The 20,383-nt window shown below is 40.1% G+C and overlaps 1 protein-coding gene across 3 annotated transcripts in view; it reads left to right on the top strand.

The window, feature by feature from the left end:
- Positions 1-1,040: 1,040 nt before the first annotated feature.
- The window catches only part of alkbh3 (alkB homolog 3, alpha-ketoglutarate dependent dioxygenase), a 30,972-nt gene continuing 11,629 nt past the window's right edge, over positions 1,041-20,383 (top strand). Inside the window, exons 1-8 of one of the 3 annotated variants that reach the window (XM_033038887.1) lie at positions 1,041-1,146; positions 5,890-6,006; positions 8,134-8,231; positions 10,619-10,653; positions 14,548-14,595; positions 16,006-16,109; positions 18,006-18,094; positions 18,208-18,417. In XM_033038887.1, coding sequence (XP_032894778.1) covers positions 5,928-6,006; positions 8,134-8,231; positions 10,619-10,653; positions 14,548-14,595; positions 16,006-16,109; positions 18,006-18,094; positions 18,208-18,417 — 663 coding nt within the window. In that variant the 5' untranslated portion in view covers positions 1,041-1,146; positions 5,890-5,927. The remainder of the gene's footprint in view (positions 1,147-5,889; positions 6,007-8,133; positions 8,232-10,618; positions 10,654-14,547; positions 14,596-16,005; positions 16,110-18,005; positions 18,095-18,207; positions 18,418-20,383) is intronic. The other 2 variants (XM_033038886.1, XM_033038888.1) reach the window with 2 other exon arrangements.

Genomic DNA, 20,383 nt, shown 5'->3' with positions numbered 1-20,383 from the left:
TGATAACAACATTTGTTATGGATAGATTTTAAACTCCCCGCCACACTCCAAAAAAGAAACAATCGGTCTGGTAGACCTTTGCGAGTGTGTAGGGCAAGTGTATCCTTCCTTCAGAAGGATTAACAGAGTGCGGGGAGGCCAAAAGTTTGGAAACAGATGTATGTTCTCATCAAAGAGGAGATGTTCTCATCACTGAGTATAGAAGTTGGGATGTAATGTTAAAATTGTACAAGGCATTGGTGAGGCCAATTCTGGAGTATGGTGTACAATTTTGGTCGCCTAATTATAGGAAGGATGTCAACAAAATAGAGAGAGTACAGAGGAGATTTACTAGAATGTTGCCTGGGTTTCAGCAACTAAGTTACAGAGAAAGGTTGAACAAGTTAGGGCTTTATTCTTTGGAGCGCAGAAGGTTAAGGGGGGACTTGATAGAGGTTTTTAAAATGATGAGAGGGATAGACAGAGTTGACGTGGAAAAGCTTTTCCCACTGAGAGTAGGGAAGATTCAAACAAGGGGACATGACTTGAGAGTTAAGGGACTGAAGTTTAGGGGTAACATGAGGGGGAACTTCTTTACTCAGAGAGTGGTAGCTGTGTGGAATGAGCTTCCAGTGAAGGTGGTGGAGGCAGGTTCGTTTTTATCATTTAAAAATAAATTGGATAGTTATATGGATGGGAAAGGAATGGAGGGTTATGGTCTGAGCGCAGGTATATGGGACTAGGGGAGACTATGTGTTCGGCACGGACTAGAGGGGTCGAGATGGCCTGTTTCCGTGCTGTAATTGTTATATGGTTATATGGTTATATGGTTAAAGATTGGTTCTCATTGCAGCAAGAACAGAACTGTTTTTGGAACTCTGCGACTTTATTGCTCTATTTTTCGTTCCTGCCTCTGTCTCTCTTCTCCTGTTTTATTTTCTCCCTCGCGCTTTATTTACATTGCCCACGGTGTGGTCTCCCTCGCATTGCCGGAGCTGATCCCAGGTGAAAGCAGCGGATTCCCCGGCCGCCTGCGCTGCTTGCTGCAGGTTCAGCTCGTCCGGAGTGGGCGCGGGGGCAGGGTGGGAACGATTCACCGCACTCCCTCGGTGCGGGAGCCAGCCGGACTCGGCGCTGTGACACAGCGGAAGGAAGACGGCGAGGTGGGTGAGAGCTCGGGCGGGGGGGGAGGGACGATATAAGACACAGGATATGTCACCCATTCCTTCTCTCCAGAGATGCTGCCCAAAGATTATAGAGGAGCTCCTCTAGTTTCTTTGATGCTGCCGGTCCCGCTGAGTTACTCCTGCATTTCGTGTCAATCTCCAAATGACCTCACGCGCTCCAGACGGCTGTGCGGACGCATGGTGACGCGCGCGACCGTCGCGCGTCGTCACCACCGGCCTGTCGCGTAAATGACGGCCAAGTGGGACAGGCCCTTTACTCCAGCTTTTTGTGTCTACCTTTGGCGTAAACCAATATCTGCCGTTCCTTCCTACACATTCTCCAGAGTTGCGGCGTGATCCGCTGAGTTACTCCAGCATTCTGTGCCTATCTTTAGTATTAATCACCATTTGCAGTACAGGTACCTATATATGAACAGTTATATATGAAAAAAATCCTCCCAGTTGTTGCAGCAACTTAAGTGAAGTTGTTCAAAGCAATCGGAAAAAAACCCTACACGCACGCTTCTGGAGAGCAGGATTGGGTGACGTTTCGGATCAAGACCCAAGGGTCTTGCATGGATATATATCTCTCCATAGATGCTGCCTCGTCTGCTGAGTTACTCCAGCATTTTGTGTCCACCTTCGATTTTATCCAGGATCTGCAGTTCTTTCTCATACACTAGTTTTGTGGTTATTGATTTGATTTTTAAAAATATATTACCTATGTATATTGTGTTTACAGCCCTGTTTTATTGCTGCAAGTAAGATTTTCATTGTTCCGATGTCGTTCCAAATGAATATTCTTGACTCATTCTAAACGTGGTGTGCTCTCTCCACAACCAGAGACGACCCTCCAGGGTGACAGTAACTGGAGAAGCGCTCTGCCCCTAATAAGCAGCGAGAAAACTCCTCCCCAGTTAAAGAATATGAGCAATTCCATTGTAAATGGGAATACACCTATTTAATAAGAAGACATATGTGCTCGCCTGGTAAAATTGATGTCTATCTGGGGAGAAGCAGGGAGTAAAGGAATATGGTGTTAATGCATGAGAATGGTGCTGCAGTTAAAAAAAAAACAATCATCTTACTGAATGGTGGTGCAAGCTTTGGAATAGAGATCTAATAGCCTACAGTGTGTTATACATTCCCCCGAGCAGTTGAGAGAATGTAGTATTTCATTTATGAAGAGAAGCTGGATAGACTAGGTTTGTTTTCCTTGGGAGGGAAACCTGATTGAGGTATACAAAATTATGAGAGCCAAAAATAGAAATAACATTTCCTACAGCAGAGGGCAAAGGTTATCATTTAGTTGAGATCTGAGGAAGATTTTTTTTTCACCCAACAAGTATTTGGAATCTGGAACACATTGGATGCAGACACGACATTTAGGTATGAGCACCAAAATTACCAAGATACCGTCGGTCAACTACTGATAAATGAGATTAGTATAAATGTCAGTCTGAAGAAGGGTCTTGACCCAAAACATCACCCATTCCTTCTCTCCAGAGATGCTGCCTGCCTGCTGAGTTTCATCCAGCATTTTGTGTCTACCTTAGATTTAAACCGACATCTGCAGTTCTTTCATACACTGGGGGAATTAAATATATTGTACCTATCTCAGGAAAAATACTCAGGAAACCTTCTGGAAATGGTAGAGAATTACAGATTCACAATAAATGTGAATTTCGAAGCAATGGGCACCAGTCAAAAAACTAGTATGGCAGAAATTAATAGGATTGAATGTTTCCAGGATTTGATGACCTGCATCTGAGAGTTTTGAAACAGATGATTAGGACAGTGATGCTTGCACTGTTATCTTTCAGAACAGATTCCAGAACAGTTGCCACAGATTGGGATGCAACAAATGTTACCTCCTATTTCAAAAAGGCTTACATCAACTGTAAGGGAAGTGCCAGAATCTCTTGTTAAGGAAGTGTAATAAGGCACATGGAAAATAATAATAGGATTCAATAGAGTTAACATTTAATAGAGTGGTTAGACAGCCAATGTAAATTTGTGATTGGGACATAGAAACATAGAAAATAGGTGAAGTAGTTCCTTTCGGCCCTTTAAGACAGCACCACCGTTCAATATGATCATGGCTGATAATCCAAAATCAGTGCCCTGTTCCTGCTTTGTCCGCATATCACTTGACTCCGTTAGTCCTAAGAGCTATATCTAACTCTCTTGAATACATCCAGTGAATTAGCCTCCACTGCCTTCTGTGGCAGAGAATTCCACAGATTCACAACTCTCCAGGTAAAAAAGTTTTTCCTCAATCATTTTTTAATATTATCTGTTAGATTTTTTAATGGTTTTATTAGAATAAATAAGGGCAAACCAACCAGTGAGGTATATTTGGATTCTTAAAACTAAATTGGAGTTTATGATCCTGGAAGTTATCAGTAAGGACTGATAAATGGACAGAAAGCTTGGGAAGCTGTGACTAAAGGATTGCCACGGAGATCGGTGCTGGGGTCGTGACCATTTATATTGTTTTTTAAAAACATTTATATTTATATCAGTGATTTGGATAAAAGGGATCAAGTATAGTATCTCCAAGCTTAATGGAAGTGTGCACTGTGAGGAAGATGCAGAGAGACTTCAATGTGGACTATTATGGACATGGTAAATAAAATATAATGTGAAAAATGTAAGGTCATCCACTTTGTGAGAAAAAATTCTGAAAGGTACAATGATTTATTTTTTAGATAGTGAGAGATTGATCAGTGTTCTATTCAGAGAGACCTGGATGTTAATGTATCACTGAAAGCCAATATGTTGGTTCCACAAGCAATTTGGAAGCATACAAGATGCTAGCCTTTATTGAAAGAGGATTTGAAAACAAGAGTAGAGCCTGTCGAATGCTACTATTATTTCCCAAGAAGCTTTTCCCAATTATGTATTGCCCTGTGCGATCACAAGGAAATATAATGTGCAGTTCTGGTCTCCCTATCTAAGCATGAAAGTATATGCAAAACAGTGCAGCAAAGGGCCGCCAGATTGATTCTTGTGATAGCAGATTTGTTGAATGAGGATAAATGATTAGACCAGTTCTATCTTAAGTTCAGAAGAGCGAGAATGGATCACATTGAATAGTCGAAATTTCATATTGAGCAAGGGAGAGTTGACGTTTTCTCTGGGGATTCATAATGAAGGTTCGATCATTCAGGAGACTGCTGAGAAAAATCATCATCCTGAAGATGGTGAATATTTGGAATTCTCTATTCAAAAGTGCTGCAAAGGCTTGGCCATTGACTACATTCAGGAAATAGATTGATGGATTTATTGGATGTTAAGGGAATCGAGCAAAATTGGGTTAGTGGAGCAAAATAGTACTAAGTAAAAAAAAATCAGCCTTGATCATGTTGAATGGTGGCACAGCCACAGAGGGAGCCGAATGGCCTCCCTCCCTTGATCTCATATTCAATAGAAGTGCAGATTTATTGAAGGTACATTTGTGCTACTGGTATACGAATCATAGTAGGTTGACCCAGTATCTCTGATCCCATCCATTATCTCAGGGTAATGCATCAGGTAATGGAGGCAGAAACTGATTCTATACAATGTGCAGCAGAAAAAGCTTATATGGTAATTGTTTTTTATAGTGTTTCTGCTGCCAGACACGAGCATACGTAGAGCTAACAGTGGTGGGTAAACTTGCTGTATCGCCCACGGGAAAGATTATTTTTTACCAGGCTTTCATGGCAACAGCTTTGGCAAACTTAGCAATTTACTGGCTGTGTAAGACCGCCACTTCAATAACATCAGAACACATTTCCTAGCAATACAATTAGCCCTTCCGTTTTACATGCAATATGTCTGAAATGTTCTAAAAGGCGAACCAGACTTCCTTCAATAATTCATTTTTTGAGTCCTCTGATTTTCTATCACTATATACAAACTATACTCTCATTTTTTTTAACCTTATTCCACATTGTACCCTTCCTCTGCTTTAGCACCCAGTAATATATAGCATCCTCACTGGTCCTCAAAGATAAGTAATATCAGTGATGATTGAACAAAAAAAAAAAGCTAGTAGCTGAGATTCTGGCATTGAGTCATGATAGTCATTGTTTTTATTTTTCTCCACAGACTCCATTGTCAAGACAGCATATCCATTCCCTTTTATTCAGTCTAAAAAAATGATGAAGATTGTTCTTTTGACCAAGTAATCACTTCTTTTACCTATGTAACATTGTCTCTTACCACATCTGCCTCAGTACATCTGTTGCTGAAACCTTCACGTGCTTATACCTTTCACCCGAGACTAGACTTTTTCATTGCAGGCCTGGAGTCAACTTTGAGTTTATCCACAATTCTGCTGCCCTCTTCCAAGTCTCTCATTCTATCTACGATCAGTGCCGCCCATTGCCTCTGCTTTGATTGTAAAATTTTCATCTTTTTTTAGAAATCCCTCTATGACTTTTGGCCACACTATCCCTAAGACCGCTTCTAGTTCAACAATCCATGAAGATCTTTACACTCCAATATTGGTCTTTTGCCTGATGCCACTTTTAATCATTGCAGTATTAATTACCATGGCTTCAGTTGATTGGGACCAAAGTTATAAACTTTTCTTCTTGCCAATACATGCAGATACACAATCCTAACTTGAGATATTCATATTGTTTTTTAATGTACTTGCCCAGTTGTTTTGCTATATTTATTTATTACAGATTTATTACAATATATTTATTATGAATGTTTGCCATTGTTCTGATGTTGTGTTCTTGTACTTCAGAATGCTGTGACAATGAAGAAGTGAGATAAACAATATTCATGGCAGACAAAAGGCAGCGGGCAAGAGTGCAGGGTTCATGGGCAGGCCACAGTAAGACAGCAGCAACCGTGTTTCAAGGTATGAGAACTAAGATCATCGAAAAAAAAGCACATGAACAGGCCCTTCGGCCCACAAGTCAATGCCCCCCCCATGTTTTGATAGCGATTTCCGCACCTGCCCACACTGCCTTAAGTTAGTGCATTTTAATACTTTAAAGATATCAAGAGGTATGGAATCTTAATAATAAACATAAAATAATAAATAATTTAAAATAATAAATGTTGTGGAACAGAACATTTGTACTCAGCAAGTTAGGATTTGCTGAACAGCAGCTGCGCAGAGTTTTACACAGCTTGGAGCTCGGTGCTCTGGGATTCTGGGTTGAGTTGCTCAAATTTACATCTCGGTCTCAACTGGTAGATTTCAGGGTTTGCTCATTGAATTAACCCTTCTCATTTGGATTACCAGGGGAAGATTAATTTGATTGACTTCATTCTCTTTCCACATGGATCCTGTGGTTTAAGGACATAGTTTGCAAGATGACAGTTATGTGATGAAGATGGAACATTTGCTCTTCTGATCATCAATAATACACATGAACTGCAGATTGGTTAGAGAAATAAAACAGATTTAAGAGTAAAAACTTCTAACATTTCATGATAAATTAATAGGATATTGATCCCGCACATGCAACCCAAACAATGTGTCGGTTTTAATGTTTTCAAGTACCCAAACGGTTAACTACTTATTTTACAATGTAAAATGATAGTGACATAAATTCTTTCTGGCGCTCTTCGTGCTGTTGCTGTGTGTTTTCTTTTAGTCCCTTGGCTTAAGGACAAATGCTATTATGGATTTTGTTTTCAAACAAATTAGATGAATACAAATCCAGGAGTCCAAATGACACAAGTGGATCTACCGTCGACTTAGTAGTATTTCAGCAACATAATGAAATATAGAACTTATTTGACCAAGTCAGTAATCCCTCTCCCAATCATGCTTCATTCTATTCAATAGGTCTTGCTTGACTACAGAGTATATCCAGATGAGGGCAGCACATGCTTAGCAATAGTAATGACAAAATGTGCAAATCAGGTTTGTTTTATCATTCAGTGGTGCCCATGCACAGCATAAGAACCTAGCACAGCTGTGCCTGAACAAATCTTTTTTTTTTGCTTTGGTTAGTATTTTTAGTGTTCTGTTATGTCAAGAGTTGAGAGATATCTGTTCTCACCATGTTTTACATTTTTGTAGTTATGAAAATACCAATCTTATTTAAAAACTCCTCAGCTGAGTCTCCTGATCTACAGTGTCCATTGCTAAAAGATGTTTGTTCCTACATGGATTCCATATACTTCCCTTGATTAGTTTATTATTCAAAACCATCAGGGCCAAGATTCTCCTTTCTACTTTTTTCTTTCTTTTTTCTCTTCTTGTACTTATCCACAATTCTACAAGGCAGAGAATATGCACAACAAAGAGAATGAAATGCAGTGTAAGTGAAGCCATATCCCAACTTTGATGTTCACTGTGCAGGGTTACCATGGACATACATTATTTTTAATTATCTTACAACATTTCCCTTTTATTAAAACAAAGCAATCTGAAATAATCAGTATAGAGTAGATTCCCCATATGATAAATTATAATATTTGTAAGTAGTTTTGTCTGTGACCACTGGAGTTCATGAAGCCCATTTTAAGGACAATAATAGCAGAATTTGGAGTGAAATATCTGACAAGTAGAAAAACTTGAAGAGGGAGTGAACTATGATAGAGAGGGGGTGAGAACAAAGTGAATTGCGAGCAGAGAGGTTAATTACGCAGAATGTAGACATTTTTTTCCACTGTCATTTTCAGTATATTTTCAGCCTCAAATGACATCTTCCACAAAAGCAGTTAAGTGACTCCAATGAAATGAGTCTGTTGTTATCAAAATTATTGAATTTACACCATTTATTAAAGAAAAATGAACCTGTTTATTGATAACTTTACTGTCTGACTGATATGCCTACATTGAAATATGGTCTTACTGGAACATATTTCAGAAAGGAAACTTTGATTTTTTTTAATTTCTGGATTAGAGCATTGCTGGGACATCTTTCTTTTAAGTAAATGTTATAATAATTTAATCTATAATAGAGAGAAACATTCTATGTTTGTGATGAATTAATTTGAAAATGTCATGCAATCCATCTATTTTTAGCTGGCAGACACTCTACACAAAATGTTGCAAGTACACAGCGGTCACCAAAAGAACAGGCTGCAGCTGATGGGCGATTTGTCTTCCAAGATCCAACTGAGGTAATACAAAGAATGGAATGTTTTTAATTGTGTGATTCTATCTAGCTGAGTACATCGGGTCCAATTTTACAGGCAGAGTGATGCAATCCATTGACGTAGATACCACTAATGGTCAAAGAGCAAAAAAATCACATCTGCCTTTCACAAGAAAAGGTCACCTTTTTATATTTGTTTGATACAGACCAATAAGGCATTCACTCCACAAATAACACATGTAATGAAGAAGGCAGGGGAAATACACATCTACCTAAAACAGGATGATTGTTGCAAGTACCGTAAAATGTTGTTAAAAGGAAGTGTGTTTTATTTCACTGTAAAATGCTCATTACAGTTTTCATTCTCGAAGCACAACATAATATCGTATTTTATTAGCTCCAGATCGACTCAATTCAATTCATTTTTGTGATGAACACATTGTTGGGAAACATTGATTTAAATAATTAAATTAATGTTTTACAAAGCGTTTGAAAAGCATTTGGATAGGAAGGGATGAATTGACCAGTGAAATGACCCTGGTCAATTTGTCCCTTCCTACCCAAACCAGCCCCTCCCCGGATACTTTCCCTTGCAACCGCAGGAAATGCTACACTTCTTGCTTTTACTCCCCCTTCGACTCCATCCAAAGACCCAATCAGTCTTTCCAGGTGAGGCAGAGGTTCACCTGCACCTCCTCCAACCTCATCTACTGCATCCGCTGTTCCAGGTGTCAACTTCTCTACATCGGCGAGACCAAGCGCAGGCTCGGCGATCGCTTCGCCCAACACCTCCGCTCACTTCGTACTAACCAACCTGATCTCCCGGCTGCTCAGCACTTGAACTCCCCCTCCCATTCCCAATCTGACCTTTCTGTCCTGGGCCTCCTCCATTGCCAGAGTGAGGCCCAGCGCAAATTGGAGGAACAGCACCTCATATTTTGCTTAGGTAGTTTACACCCCAGCGGTATGAATATTGACCTCTAATTTTACATAGCCCTTGCTTTCTCTCTCCTTCCCCTCCCCCTTCCCAGCTCTCCCACAAAGCCTACTGTCTCCGCATCTTCCTTTCTTTTGCCTGCCACCCCTCTCCCCCCCCGACCAGTATGAAGAAGGATCTCGACCCTTAACGTCGCCTATTCCTTCTCTCCATAGATGCTGCCTCACCCGCTGTGTGCCTCCAACATTTTTGTCTATCTTCGATTTTTCCAGCATCTGCAGTTCTTTCTTAAACAATACATAATAAAGTCGGTACATTTGTAGTCATGGGATAAATATCAGACTGGATGACTAGCTGGCTGCAAAACAAAAAAGCAGTCAGGATAAATAATCATTAATTGGGATGGTGGAAGTGAGGTGCCAGGAGGTCAGCACTACATTGCTCTGTTTCATAGAAACATAGAAAATAGGTGCAGGAGTAGGCCATTCGGCCCTTCGAGCCTGCACCGCCATTCAATATGATCATGGCTGATCATCCAACTCAGTATCCTGTACCTACCTGCCTTCTCTCCATACCCCCTGATCCCTTTAGCCACAAGGGCCACATCTAACTCCCTCTTAAATATAGCCAACATAGCCAAATATAGTTTATTTGCATGGTTCAAACTTTAGCCCCCAAATAATTTAAGAATTTGTTCATTGAGGGGGATAATTAGTGCTGAGGTTTCAACAAATTATAAGACGACAAATTATAAAATTATAATACAAGTTTATTTATAGCAGTAATAAACTTGCTAGGTGTTAGTTTGATTATAACATACTGGTATTTTGATGCAGCAATTTTTATTTCATAAACTATGAAGCCAAACATTTCAGAAAATAACTGCTTGTCTTTGATTGACGAGCTCTCTATCTTTTTAAACAAAAATTCATCTGTCTCGTTACTGCAAAGAAAGGGATAGCAAGATTGATTTTTCACCAGTAGCACTGAAATAGGATTGTGACCAATCACTTTTTAATAAGCCCGATTCTTTCTCATTAACTTACAACTAATGCTTACCTTTAATACAGCAAAATCATTTCACTACATGTGGAAAAGAAAATCAGATGTGATATAAGATGGGCTGCAGATTCATTATGACCAGCAAATGTCTTACTAACAAATATAACTTTGAATCCAAGATATATTAACTGAACTTCATCAGATTTAAGAATAAGATCAATGACCCTTATCTCTCACATTGTCTAATCCACTATACAACACCCTGCCAGTAAAAAGATTTTACCAATTGTAATTTCCAGATTTACGGTCGTACTATTTGTTATATATTCTAAGAAGAAGATTTGTAATATATTCTTCTCATGACAAAACCTGAATTACCTTATTAGTCAATATTACTCAAATGCATTGATCTATTTAAAAATTAGATGTATAGTACTCTATAATTCTTCTTGTGGAACTTGTTTACATCATAGGTTCAACGTAAGATTCCGGAAGTAAGAATCATTGAGTAAGTACATAAATGTTACTTAATATCATTCTTAGTAAGACAACATAAACCTTGCGCTATAACCTTTCTCACACTGATGAAAAATACTATAGTAAACATAGAAATGGGAGAGTCTCCTACCATTCACTAAGATTGAGGCCAAGTAGATCTTTGGCCTCAACTCAATCTCTGCCTAATTCTTATAACACTTTAGGTAGACACAAAATGCTGGAGTAACTCAACGGAACAGGCAGCATCTCTGAAGAGAAGGAATGGGTGATGTTTCGGGTCAAGACCCTTCTTCAAACTAACGTCAGGGGAGTGGGCGGAACAGAGATAGAATGTAGTCAGAGACAGCAAGACTAGTGGGAGAACTGGGAATAGGGAGGGGATGGAGAGAGGGAAAGCCAGGGCTATTTCAAGTTAGAGAAGTCAATGTTCATACCGCTGGGGTGTAAGCTACCCAAGTGAAATATGAGGTGCTGTTCCTCCAATTTGCGTTGGGCCTCACTCTGACAATGGAGGAGACCCAAGACAGAAAGGTCAGATTTGGAATGGGAGGAGGAGTTAAAGTGCTGAGCAACCGGGAGATCAGGAAGGTTAAGGCAGACTGAGCGGAGGTGTTCAGCGAAACGATCGCCGAGTGCGCTTCGTCTTGCTGATGTACTTTAGTGGACACCTGGAACAGCGGATACAGTAGATGAGGTTGGAGGAGGTGCAAGTGAACCTGTGCCTCACCTGAAAAGAGTTGGGGTCCTTGGATAGAGTCGAGGGGGGAGGTCAAGGGACAGGTGTTGCATCTCCTGCGGTTGCAGGGGAAAGTACCTGGGGGGGGGGGGGGGGGGTTGGGTGGGAAGGGACGAGTTGACCAGGGAGTTGCGGAAGAAACGGTCTCTGCGGAAAGCTGAAAGGGGTGGAGATGGGATGATGTGGCCAGAGGTGGGATCTCATTCGAGGTGGCAAAAATGTTGGAGGATTATATGCTCTATGCGATGGCTGATGGGGTGGAAGGTGAGGACAAGGGGGAGTCTGTCCTTGTTATGAATGGAGGGTGGGGGAGCAAAAGCAGAGCTGGAGGATATCGAGGAGACCCTAGTGAGAGCCTCATCTATAATGGAAGAGGGGAACCCCCGATTCCTAACGAATGAGGACATCTCCGATAACCTGGTATGGAAAACCTCATCCTGGTCGCAGATGCGGCGTAGGCTGAGGAATTGGGAGTCGGGGATAGAGTCTTTACAGGAAGCAGAGTGGGAAGAAGTGTAGTCTAGATAGCTATGGGAGTCAGTGGGTATTTAGTAGATGTTTGTCAATAATCTGTCTCCTGTGATGGAGACGGTGAGATCTAGAAATGGTAGGGAGATGTCGGAGATGGTCCAAGTGAATTTGAGTGCAGGATGGAAATTGGTCATGAAGTTGATGGTCAGTGAGTTCTGCATGCGTGCAGGAGGTAGCACCGATGCAGTCGTCAATGCAGCAGAGGTAGAGTTCGGGGATAGGGCCAGTCTACGCCTGGCATAGTGATTGTTCGACGTACCCTACAAAGAGGCAGGCATAGCTAGGGCCCATGCGAGCGCCCATACCTACACCTTGGATTTGGAGGAAGTGGGATGAGTCGAAGGAGAAGTTGTTGAGGATAAGGACCAGCTCTGCTAGGCGGAGGAGAGTATTAGTAGACGATAATTGGCTGGTTCTGCGGTTGACGAAGAAACGACGGGCTTTAAGATCTTCCTGGTGGGGGATGGAGGTGCAGAGTGACTGGATATCCATAGTAAAAATGAGGGAGTGGTGGCCTGGAAAACACTGATAACACTTTATTCCCCTTTATTGCAAAAGCTTACCTACTTCAGACCAGAATATATTTAACTCTGCAACTTTCGAGTCTAGAGAATTCCAACGTTTCACAAACATTTGAAAGAAAAAATCCATCTCATCTAAGTCATAGTGACTGAGCCTTTATCCTGAGACTGCCTCAGGGTTCTTGATTTCTCCATTCAAGTAAACATCCTCACAGTATCTACACTGTCAAGCACATTCATTCGTAAATGAAAGCCTTAATGTTAATGACTGAAGAAGGGTCACGACCTGAAAGGTTGCCAATGCATGTCCTGCAAAGATGCTACCTTACCTGCTGAGTGATTCCAGCATTTTGTGTGTTCTAAGCAAGATTCCAGCATTTGCAGTTCCTTGTAACTTAATGCAGTTGTTGGAAATCTGAAATAACATAACAAAATACTGGAAGTGCTCAATAAATCCTTTAGCATATGTGAAACTGAAAACATCCTTCATAAGGACTCTGACTGAAAGTATAAATATGGACACACTACACTATACGGTTGCATTAAAGTATTTTTGTTTAGCATTGTCACTATTTAATAAATTTTTCAATTTGGTATATAATAATTGACTAGACTAAGTGGGACCCGTTGGGTCCCGCGTTCACACGGGAGGGCTGGTCCCCCAACGCAATATTCCATCTCTCCACCAATTCCAATATTGCTGGCCAGTGGGGGGGGGGGGGGGGGGGGGGGGGGGGGCTTTCCGGAGCGCTAGCATGGGTGTTGGGTGGCCAAAGGGACTGGTTTCCAGAGGGCTAGTATGGACATTTTGGGTCAAATGAATTCTTGAGCTGGCAGCTCAGTCACTCAGGCCTGGTGGGCTGGCAGCTCAGTCACTCAGGCCTGGTAGGCTGGCAGCTCAGTCACCCAGACCTGGTGGGTTGGCAGCTCAGTCACTCAGGTCTGGTGGGCTGGCAGCTCAGTCACTCATGGCTGGTGGGCTGGCAGCTCAGGGCTGGTGGGCTGGCAGCTCAGTCACTCAGGGCTGGTGGGCTGGCAACTCACTCATGCAGCGCCTTGAGGTGGGGGATGTCAGTGGGGGGGGGGGGGGGCGGTGAGCGATCTACTCACGGCCTCTGGACTAACTCATGGCCTCAGGACTGACTCACTCACTCACTCATGGCCTCTGGACTGATTGACTGACTCACAGCTTGTGGACTCACTGACTGACTCACTTTCAATTTCATAGCATTTCAAGCAGAGTGCAGACCAGCAAATTCAATTTCATAGCATTTCAAGCAGAGCGTAGGCCAGCAAATTCAATTTCATAGCATTTCAAGCAGACCGCTAGCCAGCAGATTCAATTTCATAGCATTTCAAGCAGAGTGCAGGCCAGCAAATTCAATCTCAAAGCATTTCTAGCAGAGTGCAGGCCCGCAAATTCAATTTCATAACATTTCAAGTACATTGCAGACTCACAGTTCAGTTGATTCACAGCTTAGAATGACAGTCGTGGACTCTCCCTCGCGACCTTCCAGAGTGACTGACTCACGTCCAGGGCTCCTGGGTTTTATAGTCCGGCCGCACCCTCGGAAGGGGCGTTACCTTCATGGTGGTGATTGACAGGCGAGAGGACCAATCGGCTGATCTCAAACACTTTTTTAAGATCACTCATTTTTTTAAACACTCATAACTTTTTTATTTTTCATCGAATGGTAAAATCCTCAGGGCTGCCTCAGCAGATCGGAGGAGGACTGTGAGTAAGATGGCCAAAAATCATAGCGATATATGGCAGTTTTTTTCTAAAATCAATATACAGTGCAAGCAGGAAGTGGTCAAGATGAGACTTTTAGTTATATAGATAGATAGCATGGGATGTGATCACGTTCAGAAATTTATTTTCAGGTTTATTCTTTTTAGTAAAATTTAAAGTTTAATTAGTTTCATACTGTTTTAGAATGTGTCGAATGGCAGTTCTTTTGAAAGCTCCATGTAACTTAGAGGGAGTGCAGCAAATGTTTAGTGGATTAATTTATGGGGCGTGAGAAGAGAATGAAGTTATCGTGTTTAGTTTATAAAATTGTGAGATTATGCCTTAATTGTGAAATTATATCTTAATTTATTCTTTGTTCATAAGCAAAGAAGGTTTATATGAAATCAGCAGTGGGCCAACAGGTGTTTCCAGGTAGGAAATGAAGATTTTTCCACTGTTCTATGCATTAAACATAAAGGTAGAATAAAACATTTTGTTGATTTAATGAATTTGCATATTTTGTGTCCAGGACAATATAGTATAAGAAACATTTGGAACTTTTCATTGTAATACCGATTTATAACCTCAATTTTTAAGTTTCTGAACACAACCTTCCAAAAGGAGTCATTGCCCATTGTGAACTTTGGTGAGTTGTAGCTCAGGCACACAAAAGCCACTGTTATGCTGCCAATTTGGCAACAAGATCTTGTGTTGCACGATATTCATGCATACAAGTACACCAACTTTAATTGTCATGGGTTAAGGCAGTAGTTATATTTTCTCCTGTAAAGTTTCCAGGGATCAGTACCTACTTCTCCGTGTCATTATTTTCTGAAATTGTCCTTACGGGCAGATTATTTTTCCAAAACTGCCTTTTATTTGGGGCTTCACATAAAATTCTCCTCAATGTTTCTGGAGTTATATTATATTTTTCTTGATGAAGGCTCAATTTAGTATTTTACTCAAATTCATTTTTTGGAACAGGACATTGGTGAGTTGCTCAGCATTTGTTGCCCATCTCTAATTGCCTTTGAGGAAGAGGTGATTAGCCATTTTGGACAGGGTATTCATATAACATTAGGAAAGGAATTCCAGGAATTCCAGGATTTAGATCCAAAGATTCTGAAAGAATGTTTATCACCTGAAATGGCCTAGCACGTGATCATCTTTTCAAGGGGTAATTATGGATGAGCAATGAGCCTTTCCAATGATGCCCGTCCCCCAAAATAAATAGATAGATAGATAGATAGATAGATAGATAGATAGATAGATAGATAGATAGATAGATAGATAGATAGATAGATAGATAGATAGATACAAACAAAGATAGATAGATAGATAGATAGGTACAAAAAAGATAGATAGATAGGTACAAACAAAGATAGATAGATAGATAGATAGGTACAAACAAAGATAGATAGATAGGTAAAACAAAGATAGATAGATAGGTACAAACAAAGATAGATAGATAGAAACAAACAAAGATAGATAGGTAGATACATAGAAACAAAGATAGATAGATAGATAGATAGATAGATAGATAGATAGATAGATAGATAGATAGATAGATAGATAGATACAAAGATAGATAGATAAATACACACAAAGATAGATAGGTAGAAACAAACAAAGATAGATAGATAGACAGACAGACAGACAGACAGACAGACAGACAGACAGACAGACAGATAGATAGATAGATAGATGAAAATGAAAACACTGCACCAAACGATATAAACATTTGAATAAACCTATCTCCAAATGTCTAGGCCTTGCAAGCCAGACAGGGGAAACATCACTGTTGTATTTTCTCATTTTTACTTTCCTATTTTTTGTTTTCAGACTTCATCTGAAACCTGCTTTCATTGACCCAAAAGAAGCTGATTGGATGTTTGAACAATTGTACAGGGAAATACCTTGGCAGCAAAAATCTAACATTGGACCGGGTTGGTTTTATCTTAGAATATAATCTTAGTGTCTCAAATGTACAAAATATAGAGGTGTAGACACAAGGAACTGCATATGCTGGTTCACCAAAATTAAAATATGGAGATTTGTTTAGTTTCATTGGTTTCTTCCCCATGCAAGTGAATTGTGTCCACGATTTCAATAACACCAATTCTAAATCATTTACTTGAAGCTGTGAATGATGTGGGAATTTCACTTTTCACCACTTTGGTTTGCCATTGCAGAATTCACTACTCCCTATCATTAATGCAACATGGCATCATAAATCTCCAGCCCCCTCACCATGCTATGCTACTTGATGTTCCCTGCTGAGATTCACTCAATGGCATTGATTGCTAATGATGCTTTCCTACCAAGCAACCTTGTGCATTCATGGAGAAGAATTCACTTTCATTGGCTGCTCATGTTCTTTTTCACCATATTTAATCATTTATTTCATTTGCAGGACTTCCTCTGCCTATTATAAAGAGTTGTAATGAATTGTAGTGGGAACTGTCTGTGTTGGATCCCAAGATGAAGGGTGAATGAACTTTGTATGTGAGCACATCTTAATGCTTTTATCCAATGGCTCTGAGAAATGATACCCTTCAAGATTATTCTATATTTACACATCCTAATGAGTTGAAATTTCAGATTTTAGGATTTTCTTCCACTTACAAACAAATAAACATTCAACAAATCTGAATAATTTAAGTAACAGTTTGAAGAAGGGTCCTGACTCGAGATGCCACATCTCCATGTTCTCCAGAGATGCTGCCTGACCGGCTGAGTTACTCCAGCATTTTGTGTCTTTTATAAACCAGCATCTGCATTCCTTGTTTCTGAATAATTTGCCATAGATTTAGAAAAAATAGAATGTGGCTGGCCCTAATTCTTTTCACTTTGTTTGAATGAGCAAAATAATGTCCAATTCTGTTAGGTACTTTTAAATTAATGTGTTAATACTGTTACTGTACAACATTGACATTAATAAGATCAGCCCAAAGCAGTTTTATGTCGTACAGTTAACTGGTGTGAACTTCCCTTTTATAAATATATGTTCTGATTTTTGTTTTGAAGCAGGGTTGTATTATACGATATAACAATGTTCCATGAAACAAGCTTAACATTGTGTGCTGCTCTCATCATTCTGGATGTTCTTAGTGAATAATTTTAGTTGTTGCAGCATTTTAAAGAAAGCACTCCATAATGTTCCTTTCAATGTAAAGCATGGGTGAACTATCCTAAAGAATGCAATGTTTTGAGAGAGTACTGCTGGATTGGTTGTTGGAATTACATGTATTTGAAAAGTGTCCCGATCCTGATGTTTTCAAACAACTGCAATATGATATTTACTGGTATGCATGCTGTTTTGTTTAATATTTCAATATTACTTAAAGGGGCCTTAATTGAGTTTATGGCTGATATCAGGAGCCTTGCTCCATAGATGCTGCTGCACCCGCTGAGTTTCCCCAGCAATTTTGTGTACCTTCGATATTCCAGCATCTGCAGTTCCCTTTTGAACGCCTTGTAATATCACTGTTTTGATTTTGCAGCTGAACTATAGCCTTTCCTCAGAAAACATCCATAACTCTTGCAATCTGTAATAGTTTGCTGTATAGGGAAGAACCGCAGATGCTGGTTTAAATCGAAGGAAGACACAAAATACTGGACTATCTCCAGTAACAGTATAACAATCTCCAATAACAGTAGTTTGCTGTGTATTTGATTGAGAATTATTGCTGTTTTCCCCAATTAAGCTTTGCTTGATGTTATATATATCCTTTTTTTTTTTTAAGAGGTCAGAACAAATATATGGATTATTCATCCATATTATCCATGGATTATTAATTCAGAAGGACATGATTCTCATTTTCAACATTAAATCTTTATAGATGGATCATACAAGGAACCAAGACTCACATCGTGGTATGGAGATCTCCCCTACACATACTCCAACTCAACAATGAAATCAAACCCTCATGTACGTTATTTCACCCTCATTAAAAAAACAAAAACAGTTTGTAATACTGTCTTTGAACACGTCAGAACATTTTTCATGTATGATTTTATAATAAGCTATTATGTTCCATTTAGTGGCATCCTCTGTTGTCTATGCTAAAGGATCTAATTGCGGAAGTAACTGGATACACCTTTAATTCTCTTCTTTGCAATCTGTACCGACATTGTAAGGACAGCATTGATTGGCACAGTGATGATGAGCCATCGTTGGGAATAGACCCAGTTATTGCATCCCTCAGCTATGGAGAAACCAGGAACTTTGAAATGAGAAAAAAATTACCTCCAGTAAGTACACATTTAAACAAAAATAATTTGCTTTGCAGACACAATATGACATTAGAATTGTGTGTTATTTGTTTTAGCAAAATGTTTTCTTAATATGGCTGTAGTAAAATCACATAATTACCTTATAATATATAGTAATATATATATATATCTCTCTCTCTCTCTCTATATATATATATATATATATAGATAGATAGATAGAGAGAGAGAGATTAAGAAATTTTCATGAATTAAGAATAATAGTTAATAAAATATGAGACATTTCATCTCTTATTTGTTTGCTTGGCAAATTCTCACAAAATTAAGATTAATTATTGAACAGTGCACTATCACTATATTACAGAGCCATACGTGTTACAGTTTAGCAATCTTCTTCTTCTTATCGAGTCCACACACAAGATTAGAAGTTGTTCAACCAGAGCTGAACACACTTCTCGGCATCTGCACAATGGTGTCTGTCTTGCGCTTCTTGTGCTTCTTGTGCGTGGTGGTGGAAAGATTGGTTGAAACAGGGCCGCGACGTGAACGCTCTTTCCTTGGCCCCAGTTTAGCAATAATACGGATGTATATCTAGTGGCATTATTCAAAGTGAGTCAGAGGGTGTGGTTTACCTGTGAGTGAGTGATTAGATTTGAGAATGCAAAAATAGTATAAAATGGTAAAAATTTGATAAGTTTGTGGCCAATTAGGTGGGTGGGGGGAAAGATGACGGCTCTTGGAGGAGAGTTGCAGCAGTAGGCAGGTCTTTGGCACAACAACCAGCTCTGTGCCTCCCAGGTGCAGGGATGTACATATATGTGTAGGAAGGAACTGCAGATGCTGGTTTAAACCGAAGATAAACAAAAAATGCTGGAGTAACTGAGCGGGACATGCAGCATGTGTGGAGAGAAGGTATGGGTTACATTTCGGGTCGAGACCATTCATATATATGTGTACACGTATACGTGTGTGTGTGTGTGTGTGTGTGTATGTGTATGAGTGTGTGTATGCTTTATGAATATAGCATATTCCTGCTTTATGAATATAAGGAGTTAGGCTGATTTTAAAACAGTACCTCAAGGGTTGTAATCTCTGGATTACTCCCGGTCTCATGTGGTAAACATAGAAAATAGGTGCAGGAGTAGGCCATTCGGCCCTTCGAGCCTGCACCGCCATTCAATATGATCATGGCTGATCATCCAACTCAGTATCCTGTACCTGCCTTCTCTCCATACCCCCTGATCCCTTTAGCCACAAGGGCCACATCTAACTCCCTCTTAAATATAGCCAATGAACTGGCCTCAACTACCTTCTGTGGCAGAGAATTCCACAGATGCACCACTGTGTGAAAAATGTTTTTCTCATCTCGGTCCTAAAAGACTTCCCCCTTATCCTTAAACTGTGACCCCATGTTCTGGACTTCCCCAACATCGGGAACAATCTTCCTGCATCTAGCCTGTCCAATCCCTTAAGAATTTTGTAAGATTCCCCCTCAATCTTCTAAATTCTAGCGAGTACAAGTCGAGTCTATCCAGTCTTTCTTCATATGAAAGTCCTGACATCCCAGGAATCAGTCTGGTGAACAGTCAGGCTAGGAACAGGAGGACAGGGTAGATCAATGTATGAGAGTGATGAAGGTTATCCATGGATCAATTGGGAACCTGGGCAAAAGAATGGCGTATTAAATTTAACTCAAACAAGTGCAAAGTGATTCATTTTGATACGTTAAACCCGAGTAGGGCTTTCTACAATAAATGACAAGGCCCGGCGGACTGTTGTAGGACAAGGAGGCCTAGTAGTTAAAGTACATAAATCCCTAAAAGTGGCAACACAGGTAGACAAGATAGTAAAGAAGACAAATGCCATGCTTGTCTTTATCAGATGAGACAATGAGTACAAGAGTTGGGATGTCATTTTTCAGCTGCAAAGAACTTTGGTGAGAGTGGGCTTGGAATATTGTGTGTACTTCTGGTTGTCATGCCATTGA

Source organism: Amblyraja radiata, chromosome 20 (genome assembly GCF_010909765.2).
Source record: "Amblyraja radiata isolate CabotCenter1 chromosome 20, sAmbRad1.1.pri, whole genome shotgun sequence".
Classification (NCBI taxonomy): domain Eukaryota; kingdom Metazoa; phylum Chordata; class Chondrichthyes; order Rajiformes; family Rajidae; genus Amblyraja; species Amblyraja radiata.
The sequence above is the reverse complement of the archived record's forward strand: the minus strand, read 5'-3'. Positions and strand labels throughout refer to the sequence as shown.